Consider the following 18,590-nt stretch of genomic DNA (forward strand, 5'->3'; position numbering starts at 1 on the left):
CCCACATATCTAAGAGCACACCACCTTCATGATGGAAGCTATAAAGGTTCAGAAACCTCAAATCGAACTTATCCTTCAGATAGATCTCCATAGATGGTACTTCACTACCTTTTGGTACTTACTAATCAAAAAGACAAGTCCTGAGTCCAGCTCCACCCACTCAACAAAGGTGTACCTTCATAACCACCCATGCAATTCAAAAAATGCTAAGGAGGAAAATAGGAGCTAAAACAGTACTGTTGTGATACCGAGCTATTCCATTTTGTCCTGAGGTCATGACAGTTCCCAACCCCCTGGGATTTCCTGGGTGGCAGGAATATCTTCTGTTCTAATGAGAGAACCCTTGGTAGAACCCTAGGTGTAGCTTCAGGATGGAGGCTGGTGACATGAACTTCACACCTGTTTCTCAGCCTCTACGGAGGAAGGAGGACCTACAAATGAATTAGTCATCAACAGCCAATGGTTTAACCGATTATGCCTACTTTATGAGAGCTCCATAAACTTTCTCAAGAATGTGGCTCCGGGAGCTCCTGGGCTGTGGACACAGAAGACACTAGGAGGAGGGTCTGCAAGAGCATGGATCCTGTGCTGCGCTTCCTGCTGATGTGCCTGAGTTATATCCTCTGTAACAATGGTGTACAGAGTGTTCCTGACTTGTGTGAGCTGTCCTAGCACGCATCTCTATGTAGCAGTTTACCAATACTGCCAGAGGCGTGGTAATGCCCTAACATCTTTATAGTCAGTCACTCCAAAATAGAGGAAGCCTGGACACGTAGCAGCTGTCCGACGTGGAGAGTGTCTTGTGAGATGGAGCTCTAGTTCTGTGGTGTCCGTACTAAGTCAGGGAGTAGTCTATAAAATGAGAATGCCATCTCAGCATCTAGAGTATCCAGTTTGTTGATATTATAGACAAGAAACAGTCCAGACCTGTCTCAGAGGAGGTCACATTTTAGCTAAGGAGGCTAAAAAAAAAGTGATTCTGACACACTAGGAAGTAATGGAAAACAAACTGAGAACACCCTCCTCGGCCCAAGACTCTCCAGCAGACTCTTCCCATCCCACTCTGAAGGCTTGTGAGTTAACTTAAATGCATTTCTAGTTTAGTGATTCATCAAGTCTGAGACACACACCGGAAAGGAGCCCACAGGAGGGTAACACCTTTCTCATGTTTTCCATGCCTGGTGAACTCACTACATTGCAGGTAAACTTCTGCTATCCCATAATCTGGACTCTGACTAAACATCACTATGAGGACATATTCTATTTCCTGCCTGTTGTTACTTTCTGCTGCATCACAGAAGAGCTTCCCAGCCACCATCTAACACCCACAGCTCACATCTCCACAATCCTGCATTTAGACAGAGGAAAGATAGATGTCCCTCCAAATTAAATGCTAGTGACATTACTGGAGTCAGAAACACCGTGCTCCAGAGGAGGAAGACTGTGCTCGTCCTGGGCCTGTCTCTACCACAGCAGTGTGACTGCTTTATAAAGACTCCTCTTGCCTGCCTTTCAGAATTGCTACAAATGTCCGCACTTTCAAAGTCTGTGGGAAATTTCAAAAGAACAGAAAGAGAAAATTAGAAAACCATTTCACTCAACTGTCTTACTCAGAACTCTCTAGACTCTATCTTGTTGACTTTTAAACTTTGTATGTTTTAAATTTTTATCAACACACACACACACACAGAGGTCAGGGAGTATTTGCCAGAGTCCACCATCTCCTTTTTCCATGTGGGTCGAGGACTGAACTCAATTCATCAGGCTTGGCATAACACGCCATTACCTAGAAGCTAGCTCACCAGCCTGATTTTTGAAAGGTATTTTTCTAAATGAGGCATTTTGGTATTTTATGTCAATTAAATCTGTTTAGATAATTAGATCTTATTATTTAATAATAATAAACCTTATAAAAATAACTTTTTCAAAGACATAGTAAGAAGAAAAATTTTATGAATATCCATGTAAGCATTGCAGCTGGGATGGAAAGGGAACCTGGCAGTAGGGAGCCAAGGAAGACCACAAAGTCACCTTAAATATAGCAGCTTACAGCCCTGCTCCAGGAAAAAGTTTCTAACAGCTCTGCTCTGCTCTGGAGAAGTGATACAGCTCGGCTCCACTAGGGGAAAGCTTCCCCAGCAAGAATGTTGCAGGTTCTTTATAGCTGGGCTCCACTCTGGCAAAAACATCACACTGCACAACAAACCTCACTAAAGAGAGTTACTGGGAAGAAGGAATGCAGCAGGGTACCTGCCTCGGGTGAGAAGCAGCAGCAAACTGAACAAGGTGCAGACCTTATAGAGGGCTTGGGGGGGTGGGGCGGATTTTTGTGGTCTGATTCTGGGGCAAACTCAGGGATTGGTGGCATTTCCAGCTCAGGGACTTCAGGGATTGGTGGGATTCTGTGCTCAGGAATTGATGGGATTCTGTGCTCAGGGATTGGTGGAATTCCATGCTCAGGAATTGGTGGGATTCCGTGCTCAGGAACTGGTGGAATTCTGTGCTCAGGAATTGGTAGGATTCCATGCTCAGGAATTGGTGGGATTCTGTGCTCAGGGACTGGTGGGATTCCGTGCTCAGGAATTGGTGGGATTCCGTGCTCAGGAATTGGTGGGATTCTGTGCTCAGGAATTGGTGGGATTCTGTGCTCAGGGACTGGTGGGATTCTGTGCTCAGGGATTGGTGGGATTCTGTGCTCAGGGATTGGTGGGATTCTGTGCTCAGGAACTGGTGGGATTCTGTGCTCAGGAATTGGTGGGATTCTGTGCTCAGGGATTGGTGGGATTCTGCAACCTGACTTGGGAACAAGTTCAAGGTTTGGTGGGATTTCAAGTCCTGGTCCTGGTGTTAGGGTTAGGGTTAGGGTTAGGGTCAGAGTGTTTTCCTTTGGCCTTGGGTCTAGTCAGAGGCAGGGCATTTTTCCCCTTGGTCCTTTTTACCATGAAATTCTTAACTACTACTTCTTTTCCATTTCAGTAGATACCACCAAAAACCACCACCAGTAAAAACCACATTGGAAAGTTAAAATTCTCCCATATTACATACCTACAGTGTTGCACTAAAAGTGAAAAACAGCCTACCTCAAGTCATTTCACTTTTTTTCCAAGTAAGTTGTTCAATTTTTGCTAATTGTGATGATTAGGTTTTTAACTTATGGGAGTAGCAATCAAGCCAGCGATGTGACTCAGTGGGGGCTGCCAGCAGCCTGATGTCATGGTTGATCCCTAGGGCCCGTGTGGTGAAAGAACCAACTTCTGGACGCTGTCCTCTGGCCTTCACATGTTCACTCGGCACGAGCATGAATGCAGGTGGCACACACAACACACAACACACATGCTCATCATCACCCTCCTCATCATCATCATCATAAGCAATAAATGTTTTTGAAGTTACACAGGTAATCCTAAACATAATGAAGGGCCTAAGCATCTGAGTCACCATCTTACACTCTGAAAATTTACCCTGATTATTGACTGATTTCCTGTTTTCACAACTCACTCTGACATACATGCAACACAGTACTTCTCTTATTAGACTACAGTTTCTCACATCTAAAGAAATGCTTATTGACAAAGATAGCGTGTAGATTTGTCATGCTCACATTAAGACACAGTTTAAAACAACCATGTCAACAGAGTCCCATAGCAGCCAAGGCCCTACCTTCAGGGGGTAAGCTGTAGAGCTGAGCCACAGGTCCAGTCACAGGGACAATCGGCAACTCGAAGTGGAAAGAGCTTTTGATGGTTGGTAGTGGCAAGCGGTTTTTGGGGAAACACTTCCTCATTATCAGACTAGAGGTGTTGACAAGAGGATCAAGGGTCCTGACGGCCAAGCATTCCTGTTCAAACAAGAATATGTGAGTTAGTGAACCACTCAACACCACTATACTCAAAATGTAACACAATAATCTCCTAGCACAGACATCACACAAATACTGTAACACAATGTAGTTATAGAATGGCATTACTCTTCAGATGTAGCTGTACTCTGGAGTCATGTGACTGGCTCAGTAGGATTTTTTTCCTTGAATGTTCACTAGGCAAAAATCAGTACTTATCTTTGGCAATGAAAGTCATCAAGTAGAGTCACTCAGACACTTGGCCTAGCATGAAGAAGAATACAGAGGCACTGGGAACTAGTAAGAACTAAAGCATCATGTGCACTGACTGCGCCTCTCAAAGCCGTAAGGAACAGTGGGAGCAGACCCCACTTCCACTGCTAAGAGCCTGGCTGGTTGGCCGATTGTCAAGTTCAGGTGATTGGATACTATTGCCAGTGACAACTGGCCTTTCAGTGGTACTTTGACATACTACACAATCTTCAATACATGACTGACTTAAACAGTCAAATTAAGGCTCGACAGTGTTAAAACCACCTGATTCATCAACATACATCAAATAACGATTACTGTATGCATCCAGGTGATAAAAACAGGCATCTATGATTGCTCCAGAAAAATGAAAACACTCAGAATAAACATGCCAAGTGTTTAGAAACCTTAAGCACCATCATGCAGAAAGGTTGTTTATTGTGTGGAAAAACCAAGAGAATGCAACTTGAACAGGTGTCCTGTCATTTCAAAGGGCAGAATATGGCTGCCCTGCAACTGCCCTCTACCTTCTGATGGCATCTCCTACAGGGTCACTAGCGTGCTGTCAGGGCTGTGTGCAGCTAAGATGCTAGCAGGGCTGGCATGCTATTTGTAGCTCTCATCTCTCTCTGTACCCTGTACTGAAAACTGGTCATGGCCAGGGCCCACACTCACAGCAGAGCTGCCCTGCAGCTAGAGCATCCTCATATACCTTGTGAGAGCACACAAAGCTAGGCCCACCTAGTCACCCCTGCAGCACAGCTCTACGGAGCCCTCCTACTGCGTGCCCATTATACAGCTGCAGTGTGAGACCCATGCTCTAGGCATGGGCACTTGCCACGCTCTCCAATCATCTCTGAGGTCACATGTGAAAACTAATGGGAATTATTGGTTTTACAAAATTTTAAAATATATGAACACTTTCCTGAGTACTTACATAATAGTTCATTTTTCTAAGAGCCAAAACAATATCAGTAGTGCACAGGCAGAACTGTGAGCAGAAGTGACTTACTTGTGAAGTGTTGTACAGAATTTTCATCCCGTTCGCATCAATAAACGCTTTCCTTCCCAATTTGATGTTTGTGACACTTTTTAAGCTCTGTAAAATTCCTTTCCGAATAAGCATGTTTCTATGCCGATTATCATGGCGGTGCCAATCTACATAAATTGTTAAAAGCACTTGAACATATCCTCTGTCTACGGCTCTCCTGGCATTTGTTTCTTTAACAAGAGAAAATTGGGAAAGGTTATTTTATATGACAGAATAAAACTTTAAAATGAATCAAACAAAAAGTAAAATATCATATTGTGATAAATTCCCAGCCTTTGAAAAAGAACAACCACATATTTAATAATTTTCTAACAAAATAATTACAGCAAGTTCCAGAAATCATTCCAATTTCTACACACATCCTTGCCTAATTATGTTATCACAATTTACAGTTGAGCCTCCTTCCTAGCCAGGCTTGGGGGCATACCTGCAACACTAATGAGGCAAAGGCAAGGTCACAAGTGTGAGACTGTCTCAAACAAAAAAATTGAAAAATGAGTGCATTTACTAAGACAAGGTCTATAATTTTTTAAATGCTATATGCTGATTTAAAAACTCCATATATTTTGAAACTTATATGGGCATTTTTCATAAGACAAAAGCACAACGCTTTTACTGAATGGCTATGAGCATGACTGTGTTAAAAACAATTGTCACTCTTGCTTATTTTTACTACAAACTCTGTGTTCCAATTAAAATTAACCCTACTGGATTATAGCTCATTACTTATAAAATTTATCTTCCCAGTGAAATTAGCTGTTCTAGATATTTCACAATTGTATAGATATCTACTCCTTAAAACACAAAAATTAAAATACAACTTGTTTTATATAAAAGGTAATAGTGTGTGATTAGAAAATAGTTCTTTCTAGGTACTAAAATCTTAACATAAAAAAACTATAAGTTTTTTGAATTAAGTCAATCTTAATGACCTACAACTATAAGAAACCCTAAATTGAACTGACCTTCTTACACTTAAGATTACTACCCAGAAGAACACGCCTACTAAAGCAGCAGCCATGGAACACCTCCACGGCACCACACAGCGCTACCAGAGCTGCTGTGGCAGGTTTATGAGAACTGCAGGAGCAGAGGAGTGGAGCCAACCCACCTAGGTTAATCTCTTCTTAGCCTCAGATTTACCCAACCTTAGCTTATGTTATGGGCCCCAAGATGCTGCTGCCTTTAACTGCCTAACAGGCACATTAGTTCTACACATGCTTGTGTGACTCGTACACTGCTGACGGTGCTCTGAATGCTCATGAGGAGGAGGTGGTTTCTGAGGAGAGCTCATGGTAAACCAGACAGTGAGTGTCTGACATCAGCACCGGGGAGGTGGAAACAGGAGGACTGTCAGCTTGGGCTATTATAAGACCTTGTCTCAGACAAGAGAGAAAAATAAAACCAAACAAAAAGACACTCTACTGTATCTACAATAGCTAATTTCCTACGAGGCTGTTATTTATATTATCAGTTCAATTTCTTGATTTGATCGATCAACAAAATTTTCTTGTATTTTAGACTGGGGAACTAACAAAGTCCTGGGGTTCAGCCCCCCACACCACGTAAACTGGGCAAGCTGGTGCACATCTGTAATTTTGGCACTCAGGAAATGCAGGCAGGAAGATCAGGAGTTCAAAGTCACCCTTTTCTACACAGCAAGGTCAGGCCAGCCTGGGATGGATCAGACTTGGTCTCAACAACAACACCCGGGAGTTTTAAGTGAGTGCACACTTTTGCTCACACCACTTGAAATTCACACGTCTTTAGTAGCCATGAAGAAGACTTAGTTAACAACTTTTTGGCCACTGCAATATTTACAATTTTGTTTCTGCTGGAATCTGCAACAGCCTAAATGATACTTAGGGGGAATGTTTATATTTTAAAATGAAATGCCAAATAAAGGATTCATTATCATTCAAACATGGGTGCTGTACTGGCCCTTAAAAAATGATGAGAGTCATCTACAATCTTCACTGAGCACAATTAAAACAAATCAATGGAAGAGTTTTACTCAAACTCAGGGTACAAAAGTCCCTAGGAGTCTGTCTGTCCTTTCCTCTCAAAGCACAAAAGCCTGAAGTTTTCCATTAAGCTGCATCATGTGATGTGTGTCCCTGCTCACACTCCTGTCACATTCATTCCTCCTATACACACTTTCCTTACCACATTTACTTCAGAGAGCAAATCTATCCTCTGAGTTAAGTGCCCCACAATAAGCAAGTTTTAATATAAGAGAGGATACTCCAAAATGCACTGGTCCATTTCAAACTATGCAGCCTGCTACATGCTATTTTGCATTATTAGGGTCCTGTGTTGTGTATCCTGTGTGTGCAGTGCAATTGGAAGAGATATTAAATACAAACTACTCATCAGATGCTTGGCTTCATCAAGTGTAACCCTGGTCTAAGTTTCTCACATCACAGACAAAAGGAGTTACCCCACTGAGACCCGTCCATTCCATCCCAAGGGTGAAAGTGTCAATGAGAATTCTGGTAAACAACAAAAAATGTATTTTTAAACTTAATTCTTTTTTTTTATAAAAACACAGAATCTTACTATGTAGCCATGACTGAGCTGAAGCTCACTATGCAGATAAGTTAGCCTTGAACCTGATATCAATGACCCTGCCTCTGACTCCAGCCACTATGCAAGCAAGATTACACTTTAATCATCTCACTGTTAAAAATATAGAGCCATGGAAACTTAGCAAACAAGGTGGCCCCACCCCGGACAATAGTTTCTGAACAACTGCCTGTTATGTACTGGGAGAGGAGGCATATAAAAATCTATCATCTATCAACAGAAATTTGAAGATTAAAAGTCAAGATTAAATGTTAATTAAGCAACTGGTCATATGGGAGAATACTATGACAATGTTTCAAAGACATACTGAGCCTGTTGGTGAGAAAAACCTCAATACATGTAGCACGTGTTCCCCAACAGCATCAGAAGACACATCTCCCATGTTTCAGCTCTGAAGACAGAGTGAGTTCTGGGCAAACAAATTTATCACTGCTATAAATTTGTATCATGTCACTTTTTAAATGGTATTAATGTGAACTTACAAAAATTAGTAAAAACAAAATTCCTAATAAAAATTACTATGTTAATTTATGTGATATGAAAATATGCATTATACTGACATGCTTATTGAGCTAGTTTATTCCATCCATTTGGATAATTTATTCAAGCACATCATTTTTATATTTCTAACTTACTGACATAAGCATAAAGCCTTGCCATTAAAATAAGTAAATGTCATATAAACATCATTTTTCTGAGAAATAAATCTAATATAATATCTGTAACTTTGACTACAAGAAACTAGTTTAACTATATACACTAAATCTAATTTCCAACTTCTTGAACATAGATATATAGAGTAGTTTAATTACTATTATTTCTAGTATTAAGAAACTTACTTGATTTTAGCAATGCAGCAAGAGTGTCTAAAGCAACCCTGTCAACACAACAAGAAAACACAAACAACAACAAAACTAGTGAAATGAATCTACAGCAAGGGCATGCAATCTTGTCAAATATCATTTTGTCCATTATCCATTCCAAATCATTTACTCCTGCAACAGCACTGATTATCTAGTGTTTTCCTCGTGTACATCTATCTCCCCCTCAGTTTAAAATTAAATAATAAAATTAAAATAGTCAAAGTACTTGTAAAATTTTAATAAAATTAACATTGTCTTTATGTCAGAGATTAGATAAATGAAATCAATACAGTGTCTGCATTTGACTTTTGAGAGTACACAAACAGCAAAAGAGATGACTCAGGGGCCCCAGCTACAAAAGAATTAATAAGAACAAGTTATAATGGTCTGGTTCAGACCTACAGGGTGCTTGCTACAGGTGTCTCTAACTTTCCTATGTGACAGCTGTTCAGCGCCATGGGCTAGCATCCTTGGACATAAGGGATAACTGTAAACTGTGCAACTTAGAAGCAAAGCTAATTGTTACCCCTTCACAGGACACAGAAAGAGTCCTAAAAGTTGAAGGGACATACATTTTCTTGAACATACTCATTTATTATATCAGCTGTCAATAATCGCCACAAAGACACCATTATCTATCACTGTAGAAAGTCTGTAAATCAAATGGTTTATAAAAAGTGGGTTACTAGGGGAAAATGTCCCTCGGTTTCAACTTCAGAAGTACAACCCTACATAGTATAATATCTCCTACAATTTTTCACTAAAATATGTGTACTATCAAGATTAAGCATTTCACTCACCATTAAGCATTTGTTGAATGCCTACTACACAGTCCTTCTTCATTTATACAAGTTAAAACAACAGGTAATTTTATAGTCTACATTATATAATAAATTGCACACATCTATGGAAAACTACTTAAAAAATTAAGACTCCGGTGATGGAGCAGCGGGTGCACATGTTGTGGTAGAGACGAAGCTGTGACCCGATGAAGAGATGCATGGATGGTAAGCGACCAGAAGGTCTGCAAGGCATGAATACTGACTCACAGTTAAACCTAGAAACAATCACTCAACTACACCAGAAACGGATGTTTCATGGATGTGGAAGCTACAGAATCTAAACTAAACTGCAGCATGCCAAAAACACACATGAAAAATCCCATAAGGAAACTAAACTAATAAAAGTCATTTGTTGATAAAGGCAATTACAAAATCAGAAAGGTGTCCCTTTAAAGAAATCAACAAGGGTTACTGGTGAGCTGTGTGGCCACTGCAATGCTCCCAAGAGCAAGCAGGGACATACAGAATGGCCAGGCAGCAGAAGCAGTCACCTAGAAAGTACTTCCTGTTTGGGCAAAGGCCTCTGTGTATATCAGACAGTCAGGAATGGAACACTTGGCATGGGGAGGTGTTGCTGCTGGCCACTTGCAGTCAATCCCAAGGGCTGGGCTCTCCTCCGAGACACCGAGGTCGCCAGGACCACCCAGTGGGATCCGCATGTCAGTCATCTACAGTCTTGCTGTGCTGCACAAGTCTAAAACGTGTCTATTTGGAAGACAGAATAGAGACACATCTGGGAAATAAAGGAGACTGTCTGCTGCTCTGTAGGCAATGCTGAGAAGCAAGTCATGCATTACGGATGTGCCAAGAGCCTGCCTGACAGAAAGGTTCCTTGTCTGATGTGTAGGGGCTGGATGTCCATGATTCTTACAGGAGATTATGCAGGAGTTCACCAACCAGCACCATCTTACCCTCAAAAACAGGGAACATACTGCAATCCTCTCTAGAATGGAGAAATAAAGGAGATTCTGTAAGAATACCCCAGGGCTTAAAAGCACAATGGTCTGCAAGCCTGGCATCCTTCTGGAATGTTGAATATTCCCAACCTGTGGAGTTATCACATTATAAAGATTGCATAAAACAACAGCAACATGGACTAAACTGTTCTTACAATTCATATCCTCTTATAACCTTAAAAGTAACAAAAACAATCTGTGGGTCTGTAGACAGAGTAGACACACAAAACTATCTACAAAGCCTAAGGAGGAAGTACACCTGCATACATCAACTATTCTCTAGCTGTTCACTCCCTGAGGATGGACAGTATGCTATGTCAGATGGATGTGTCATATTGCAGGGTGAAATCAAAGAGAACTACGGACTGTCTCTCTGTGGCATCTTAACTTGTATTATGTTATTATGCATCCCTCTACACCACAGTACAACCACTGAAGGGTACAAATCTGTGGGAGAGCACCTGACCATCATGGACAAGGCCCTAGGCTCAATCCCTGTTAGCAAGAGGGAAACTAGTGCATAAACAGACAAAATATATATTCCTCTGAGCATTTAACAATAAAAGCTGCAAGATCCATTGAATTCTTTGCATCTTTACATCAAGGAGGGGGATGTCACTGTGTATTTCTTGCCATGTCAATATAACATTCTCTCTATCAAACTTTTTACTACAGATACTATCATGACCACCTGAAACAGCAACCTCAGATATAAGTACACAGAGAAAAATCAGTATATAAAAGGCATTTCAAGGGACAAGGTACAATGAAGATAGCTGACAATATGGTGACAAAAGACCAGAACTCTCACGAACTATTAACAAATGAAACGAACTTCATCAGTTACAGCTGAACTGTATTCCACATCTCTAACCTCAGGATCTAACCTCACCAGGAAACAGGGTCAGTGAAGATGAAAACCATTAATAGGAGGTCATGCTGCAGGTAGGCAGGCTCTTACTATCGCTTGCAGGACACCCTTAAAGAAGACATTAAGACAAACACACATGGAGAATCCATCTACTGAGGATGAAAGCAGAAGGCACGAAGCTGAGACTGCCAAGGATTGCTCAAGAATTGCCAACAAACCAGCAAAACTGGTGAGAAGGCAGGAGTAAGGCTCTCTCCATGGTTTCAGAAGAGGACAGCCTGCTGAGGATCTGAGACTGGGCACCCAGGCTCTTCAACTGTGAGATAGTAAACGCCTGTCATTTCCAGCCACCAAATCAGCACGGGAAACTGATGCAATGCAATGAACGCAACTACTTACTCATCTTTAGCTAACTCTTTTATAAGTGAGACTGTGGCGGGGGTGGGGGTGGTGATGAAGGACTTTCATTGGTTAATAAAGAAACTGCCTTGGCTTTTTGATAGGGCAGGATTTAGACAGGTGGAGTAGACAGAACAGAATGCTGGGAAGAAGGGAAGTTAGAAAGATGCCATGCCTCTCCTCTCTGAGACAGATGCCATGGAGCCAGCCACCAGGTCAGACATGCTGAATCTTTCCCGGTAAGACACCACCTTGTGGTGCTGCACACATTACTAAATATGGGTTAAAGCAAGATGTGAGAATTAGATAAGAGGCTGAAACTAATGGGCCAGGCAGTGTTTAAATGAATACAGTTTGTGTGTTGTTATTCCGGGTGTAAAGCTAGCCGTGCAGGAGCCGGGTGGGACGAAAAGCAGGCCCTGCTTGCCTCCACTCTACGGTGGGGGGGAGGGCAGAAGAGGGAAGCAGGTGCCCTGGAACTGAGCCACAGGCAGTTGTGACCCACTGAACAAGGGTGATGGGAACCAGACCTGAGCCTCTTGCAAAGTAGCAAGCACATGTTGACCACTGAGCAATCTCTCAATCGAGTCAATGGCTAACTTGATTCCAAACTGTAAAATCCTTGAGAAAGGCTTCCTCCCAGCTGGCAGCTGTTTTCTTCAGGGAGGAAAGCTGAAGCGCGCACAGCCCCAGCACCAGTGGCTCTGAGCTTCACCTCCACAGCTGCATCAGATAAAGAAATTAGCAGCTTGCAATCATCTTGAAACTTTTATCAAAACATTATTCAAAAGGTATAAACTTGGTGCCACTGCCAGTGGCCCCTCAGTCTGCCCCAGCCATGCAACTGTCAACCACAATCAGAGGGACTAATTTGGTCCTATGCTTGTTCCTTCTAAATCTGGCTGGAGTTGATGAGCTCCTATTCGTTCAGATAGACTATTTCAGTGGGTGTACCCATCATGGTCTTGACCTCTTTGCTCATATTCTCACTCCTCCCACTCTTCAGCTGGACTTTGGGAGCTCAGCTCAGTTCTCCGATGTGGGTCTCTGACTGTTTCCATCAGCTGCTGGATGAAGGTTCTATGGTGATATTTAAGCTATTTATCAGTCTGACTACAGGGCAAGGTCAGTTCAGGCACCCTCTCCTCTACTGCTTAGGGTCTTAGCTGGGATCATTCTTTTAGATTCCTGGGAATTTCTCTAGAGCCAAGTTTCTTACTAACCCTATAATGGCTCCCTCAATCAATAAATCTCTTTCCTTGCTCTCATCTCTGTCCTTCCTCCTTCTCGACTATACCATTCCCTCAAGTTCTCCTCACCCCTCCCCTTCTCCCCTCCTCTTCCCCTTCCACTCTCCCTTCTCCCCCAACCCCCATGCTCCCAATTTTGTCAGGCAATCTTGTCTGTTTCGACTTTCCAGGTAGATCTACATATGTTTCTCTTAGGTTCACCAGGATTTATCCCTACTGCATGTACTGGCTTTTTGGGAACCTGTTCTCTTTGGATGATATCTTGCTCAGCCTATATATAGTAGGGAGGGCCTTGGACCTTCCCCCAAACAATGTGCCTTACCCTCTCTGAGGATTGGATGGGGTGGGGTGGGAGGGTTTGTGGAGGGAATGGGAGGAGGGGAGGGAGTGGGAACTTGGATTGGTATGTATAATGAAAAAAAAAGTTTGTTTTCTTTTTTAAAAAATAAAACAAAAGGAAAAAGTATAAACTTCAACATAAAATTTTGAAACTCTATGACATTAATAAGCCAGTCAATTCCTAAAATAAATTCTAAATGCTAAACTTAAAAGATAATATGAATTTATGAATGTTATAAAAATTCTTACATATTTTAAATGAATGATTCGGATTGGGTTAACTGATTAAAGTTTCTCACTTTCCAAATATTTATACTTTCTCCTAGAGTTTTCCAATTTTTGTATTTTCCACCCAGAAGAATACTAACAAGAACCCAAAGGACAGTCCACAAGCAATGAGGCAAGAACAAGGAGAGTAGTTGTTAATCAAGTCAGCACACCTACGTTAAGATGGAGGTCAAGCCCAGCAGTGACCTTCAACGTGAGGTGGGCCCTAATACAACTTGACTGCTCTCCTTGTAGGAGAGCTCACCCAAGGAAATCTCTTCTATTTCCCCTTCCCAGGGAAATACATGCATACCTCATTAGCCCTCCTTGTTACCTAGCTTCTCTGGGGCTGTGGACTGTAGTCTGATTATCCTTTACAGCTAATATCCACTTATGAGTGAGTACATACCGTGTTTGTCTTTCTGGGTCTCGGTTACCTCACTTGGGATGATTTTTCTAGTTCCGTCCATTTGCCTGCAAATTTCATGATATCCTTGTTTTTTACCACTAAATAATACTCCACTGTGTAAATGTATCACATTTTCTTTATTCTTCAATAGAGGTGCATCTAGGTTGTTTCCAGGTTCTGGTTATTATGAATAATGATGCTGTGAACATAGATGAGAAGTGTCCTTGGGATATGACTGAGCATCCTTTGGGTGTACACCCAAGATTGGTAATGCTGGGTCTTGAGATAGGTTGATACCCAATTTTCTGAGAAACTGCCATACACTCCCACCAGCAGTGGAGGACTGTTCCCCTTACTCCACATCCTCTCCAACATAAGCTGTCATCAGTGTTTTTGATTTTAGTTATTCTGACAAATGTAAGCTGGCATCTCAGAGTCATTTTGATTTGCGTTTCCCTGATGGCTAAGGATGAACAATTCTTTAAGTGTGTCTCTGTGATTTGAGATTCTTCTGTTGAGAATTCTCTGTATACCACTTTTAAATTAGATTATTTGGTATTCTGATGTTTGGTTTCTTGAGTTCTTTAGATATTTTGGATATCAGCCCTCTGTCAGATATGGGATTGGCGAATATTCCCATTCTGTAGACTTTCATTTTGTCTTACTGACAGTTTCCTTTGCCTTACAGAAGCTTTTCAGTTTCAGGAGGTCCCGTTTATTAATTGTCAATATCAATTGTGCTACTGGCGTTATATTCAGGAAACTGTCTCCTGTGACAATAAGTTCAACGCAACTTTCCCCTTTTTCTTCTATCAGGTATGCTGTAACTGGATTTATGTTGAGGTCTTTGATCCACTTGAACTTGAGTTTCATGCAATAGATATGGGTCTATTTTCATTCTTCCATATGCTGACATCCAGTTATGTCAGCACCATTTGTTGAAGATGCTTTTTTCCCCCACTGTGTAATTTTGGCTACTTTATCAAAAACTATAAGTGTGTGGATTTATATCAGGGTCTTCGATCTGATTCCACTGATGCATCAATCTGTTTTTATGCCAACACCATGCTGTTTTTATTACTATATCTTTATAGTAGAGCTTGAAGTCAGGAATTGTGATACCTCTAGAAGTTCCTTTATTATACAGGATCGTTTTAGCTATCCTGGGCTTTTTTTTTCCATATGAAATTGAGTATTGTTCTTTCAAAGTCTGTGAAGAATTGTTAGAATTTTGATGGGTATTTCATTAAATCTATGCATTGCTTTTAGTAAAGATTGCTATTTTTACTATGTTAACCCTACCAATCCATGAGCATGAGAGATCTTTCCATTTTCTGCTATCTTCTCCAATTTCTTTCCTCAAAGACTTAAAGTTCTTGTCATACAGGTCTTTCACTGTTTGGTTATAAACTGGGTTGGGTGGGTTGGGGTGGGACAGAGGAAGAGAATAATGAAACAGATATCTTAATGGGGGGCAGTTTGGGGTTAGGGAGAAAAAATTGTCAGGGAAACTCCCAGGAATCCACAGGATGACCCCAGCTGAGACTCCTAGCAATAGTGGGGAGCACGCCTGAACTGATCTTCTCCTGTACTCAGATTGGTGACTACCCTAATTGTCATCAGAGCCTTCATCCAGTAACTGAGGAAGGTGAATACAGAGATCCACAGTCAAGCACTGGCCCAAGCTCCAGGAGTTTAGTCAAAGAGGGAAGAGGGATTGTACAAACTGGGTTGGGGGGTGGGGGGTCAAGGTCATGACCAGGGGAACCTACAGAGACAGTTGACCTGAGTTCATGGGAGTTCACAGATTCTGAACCAATAGAGCTAGGGATCCTGCATGGAACCAACCTAGGCCCTCTGTGTGTGTGACAGGTCTGTTTGTGGGGCCCCTAGCAGTTGGATCAAGACTTGTCCCTGGTACTTGAGCTGGCTTTTGGAAACCTATTCTCCATGCTGGGTTATCTTGCACAACCTTGATGCCGGGGTAGGAGCTTGGTCCTACCTCAACTTGATGTGCCATACTTTGTTGACTCCCATGGTAGGCCTGCCCCTTTATGAATGGAGACAGAGAGGAAACGAATGGGGGAGGGGAAAGATGGAAGGTGGGGGAAAGGAACAGGAGGAGAGAAGGGAGGGGAAACCGTGGTCGTTATGTAAAGTAAATGAAAAATGAAAAAAAATACGAGCACGGTCTCAGTCGGATGGCTTAGCAAGTAAAGGCACTTACTGATAAGCCAGTTACCTGAGTTCAAATCTATGGAAGGAGAGACCTATTACTACAAGTTGTTCCCTGGCCTCCACATGAACATCATGGAAACCACTGGTGCAAGTATGCACACACACACATGTACACATGTGTACACACACATACACACATGTATGCAAATAAATTAAGAAAGATATTAAAAATTAAAGAAAATAAAGATACAAGCTGAGGGCTAGGCAGAGGTCTTAGTCATCTAAAAACAAGCAGTATAAGGCTAAGGCCTGGAGCCCGAGTCCTGTAAGACACACAGACTCTCAGTGCTGTGCATCTGTAACCTCAGCTCCCCCACAGCCTGACGGGAGGTGAAGACTGGAGCGCAGGTGAGAGGCTGCTGGCAAGCTAGCCAAGAGGACAGTGCAGCAGCAAGAGCAACAAGAAAGGCCATGCTCCAAGGTGGGAGGCAAGGACCAACTGCCCAGCATTGTCTTCTGAAGACCACAGCATTGCCATGGCAACACACATATACACAGATACACAGACACATGCACACTCACGCGCACACACTAATTTAAATACCAATAGGAAAAAAGGAATAAACGGGTAATTTAGGTAACTACATTCCTTTCTCAGAAGTTTTTGGCCTATTGCCCTACAATGGAAACATCTAAAAATATCCCATGTATTCCATTACAACAACACTCGTCATTGGTTTATTTGTGGTGCTTTCTTCTGAACCCAGGACTAGCTGGGCAGTCCCTCTAGCACCGCTGGTCTACAAATCAAGTCAAATATAATTTTGAAATGTTCTGTTTCTCCTATGAACATTTAATATTAAATATGGTAGCATGGATACAACAGGATATGTAGGTATTACATAGGAAGGTCATGTATTTTACACTAAAGTACACTAAAGATAAATGATGAACTTCTTTACATAATAAAAGAAAAATGACATGTAAATAAAAAATAAGTCTTGGAATACAGCTCACAAGTACAGCACTTGCCTAGTATGTACAAAGCCATTGGTTCAATCCCCAGAACCACTTTAAAAAAAAAAGCACTGTGTGTATACATCATACACTTTAGTATCATCTAGAGCTTGTCCACATCCAAGTTTCCACACTGCTAAACTAAACAAAATTATTATATTTATAGACACATGTGTGCTCCTAGGATTCATCTCATTAAATCCCTACAATTTATAATGAAGACACCAACACTAAGTATCTTTATATCTGGAAAAGACAAGAATGACGGGTTAGGTAACTTACTCTGGACTAGGCAGCCAGTGAGTAGTCGGGTGACATCACCTCCAGGCCCTGCCTGCACAGCCCACTGCACTACCCTCATTATGCCAAGTGAGCTCTCTAGCTATGATACAAATACTTTATTTTGTTACATTTTACCAGTTATGTTAAGATTGTACATAATGTTTAAAAATAAATAAACATGTGGGCTACAAATACTAAACTAATAATTATATGTGCAAGGAATCTTCCCAAATATTTTGAAATGTTTATTTATTTATTTATTTCCTTAGAGAAAGGCTCTCCCAATGTCCTAGGCTATTCTCCAACTAACAATATTCCTGCTTTACATCTCCCACATGCTAGAACAGGCATCTACCCCCACACTCATTTATTTTGACCTTTATTAAGAAAACAAAAAAAGTCCAAATACTCTGCACCCTCTTGGTTAAAAAATAAAATCTGGAGGTTGGAGAGATGGAGCAGCAGTACATACTCGTATTACAGAGCACCAGAGTGTGGTTCCCCGCAACCACATCAGGTGACTTACAACTACTGTAACTCCAGCTCCACGTGGATCATCTGACGGCTCTGGCCTCCAAAGGTACCCACATGCATGCACATGTATGCATAATTAAAAATATAAGATAAAATATTTAAAGAATAAAGTTCAGTCAAATACTTCAGGTTAACATGTTCATCTTTATAAACATTTCAAAGCTAAAACTTTAAAAAGATGTTTTTGAATATTTATTTTTATAATTTTTAATTATTGTGTGGGGTCATATGGGCAGTTTAGTACAGTGCCTACAGAGGCTCAAAGAGGGCACTGGATTGTCTGGAGCTGGAGTTACAGAAGATGTTGAGCTGGCCAACATGGGTGCTGGGAACAGAACTCAGGACCTCTTCAAGAGCAAGTCACACTCTTAACCTCAAGCTGATCTACTTCTCCAACCCCAATGGTCATTATATTTTTAGTTGCTTTATACATGCGTATCTATGTGAGTATAGGCTATATGTGGGCAGATGTGCACAGAAGCCGGAAGGGGTGTCAGGGCCTCTGGAGATGGCATTCTGAGTGTTGTGAACCACCCGACATGGAAGAGCAGGAAGTGGTGGCACCAGCAGTTGTTATTTACAAGCCCTCTCTGGCACCAGCAGTTGTTATTTACAAGCCCTAATCAAATAACAAATTCCGGCAGAGGGGGAGTGAA

At 41.6% G+C, this 18,590-nt stretch overlaps 1 protein-coding gene across 7 annotated transcripts in view; it reads right to left on the reverse strand.

Annotated features, from left to right (window-relative positions):
- Agtpbp1 (ATP/GTP binding carboxypeptidase 1) overlaps positions 1–18,590 on the reverse strand; it is a 117,534-nt gene that overhangs the window by 54,946 nt on the left and 43,998 nt on the right. For 6 of the 7 annotated variants that reach the window (XM_038334200.1, XM_038334206.1, XM_038334202.1 and 3 more), the window contains 2 exons: positions 5,103–5,311; positions 3,661–3,838 (listed from right to left, as the gene is read on the reverse strand). In XM_038334200.1, coding sequence (XP_038190128.1) covers positions 3,661–3,838; positions 5,103–5,311 — 387 coding nt within the window. Of the gene's footprint in view, positions 1–3,660; positions 3,839–5,102; positions 5,312–8,566; positions 8,605–18,590 lie in introns of all 7 variants that reach the window. The other variant, XM_038334205.1, reaches the window with a different exon arrangement.

Source organism: Arvicola amphibius, chromosome 6 (genome assembly GCF_903992535.2).
Source record: "Arvicola amphibius chromosome 6, mArvAmp1.2, whole genome shotgun sequence".
Taxonomy (NCBI): Eukaryota; Metazoa; Chordata; class Mammalia; order Rodentia; family Cricetidae; genus Arvicola; species Arvicola amphibius.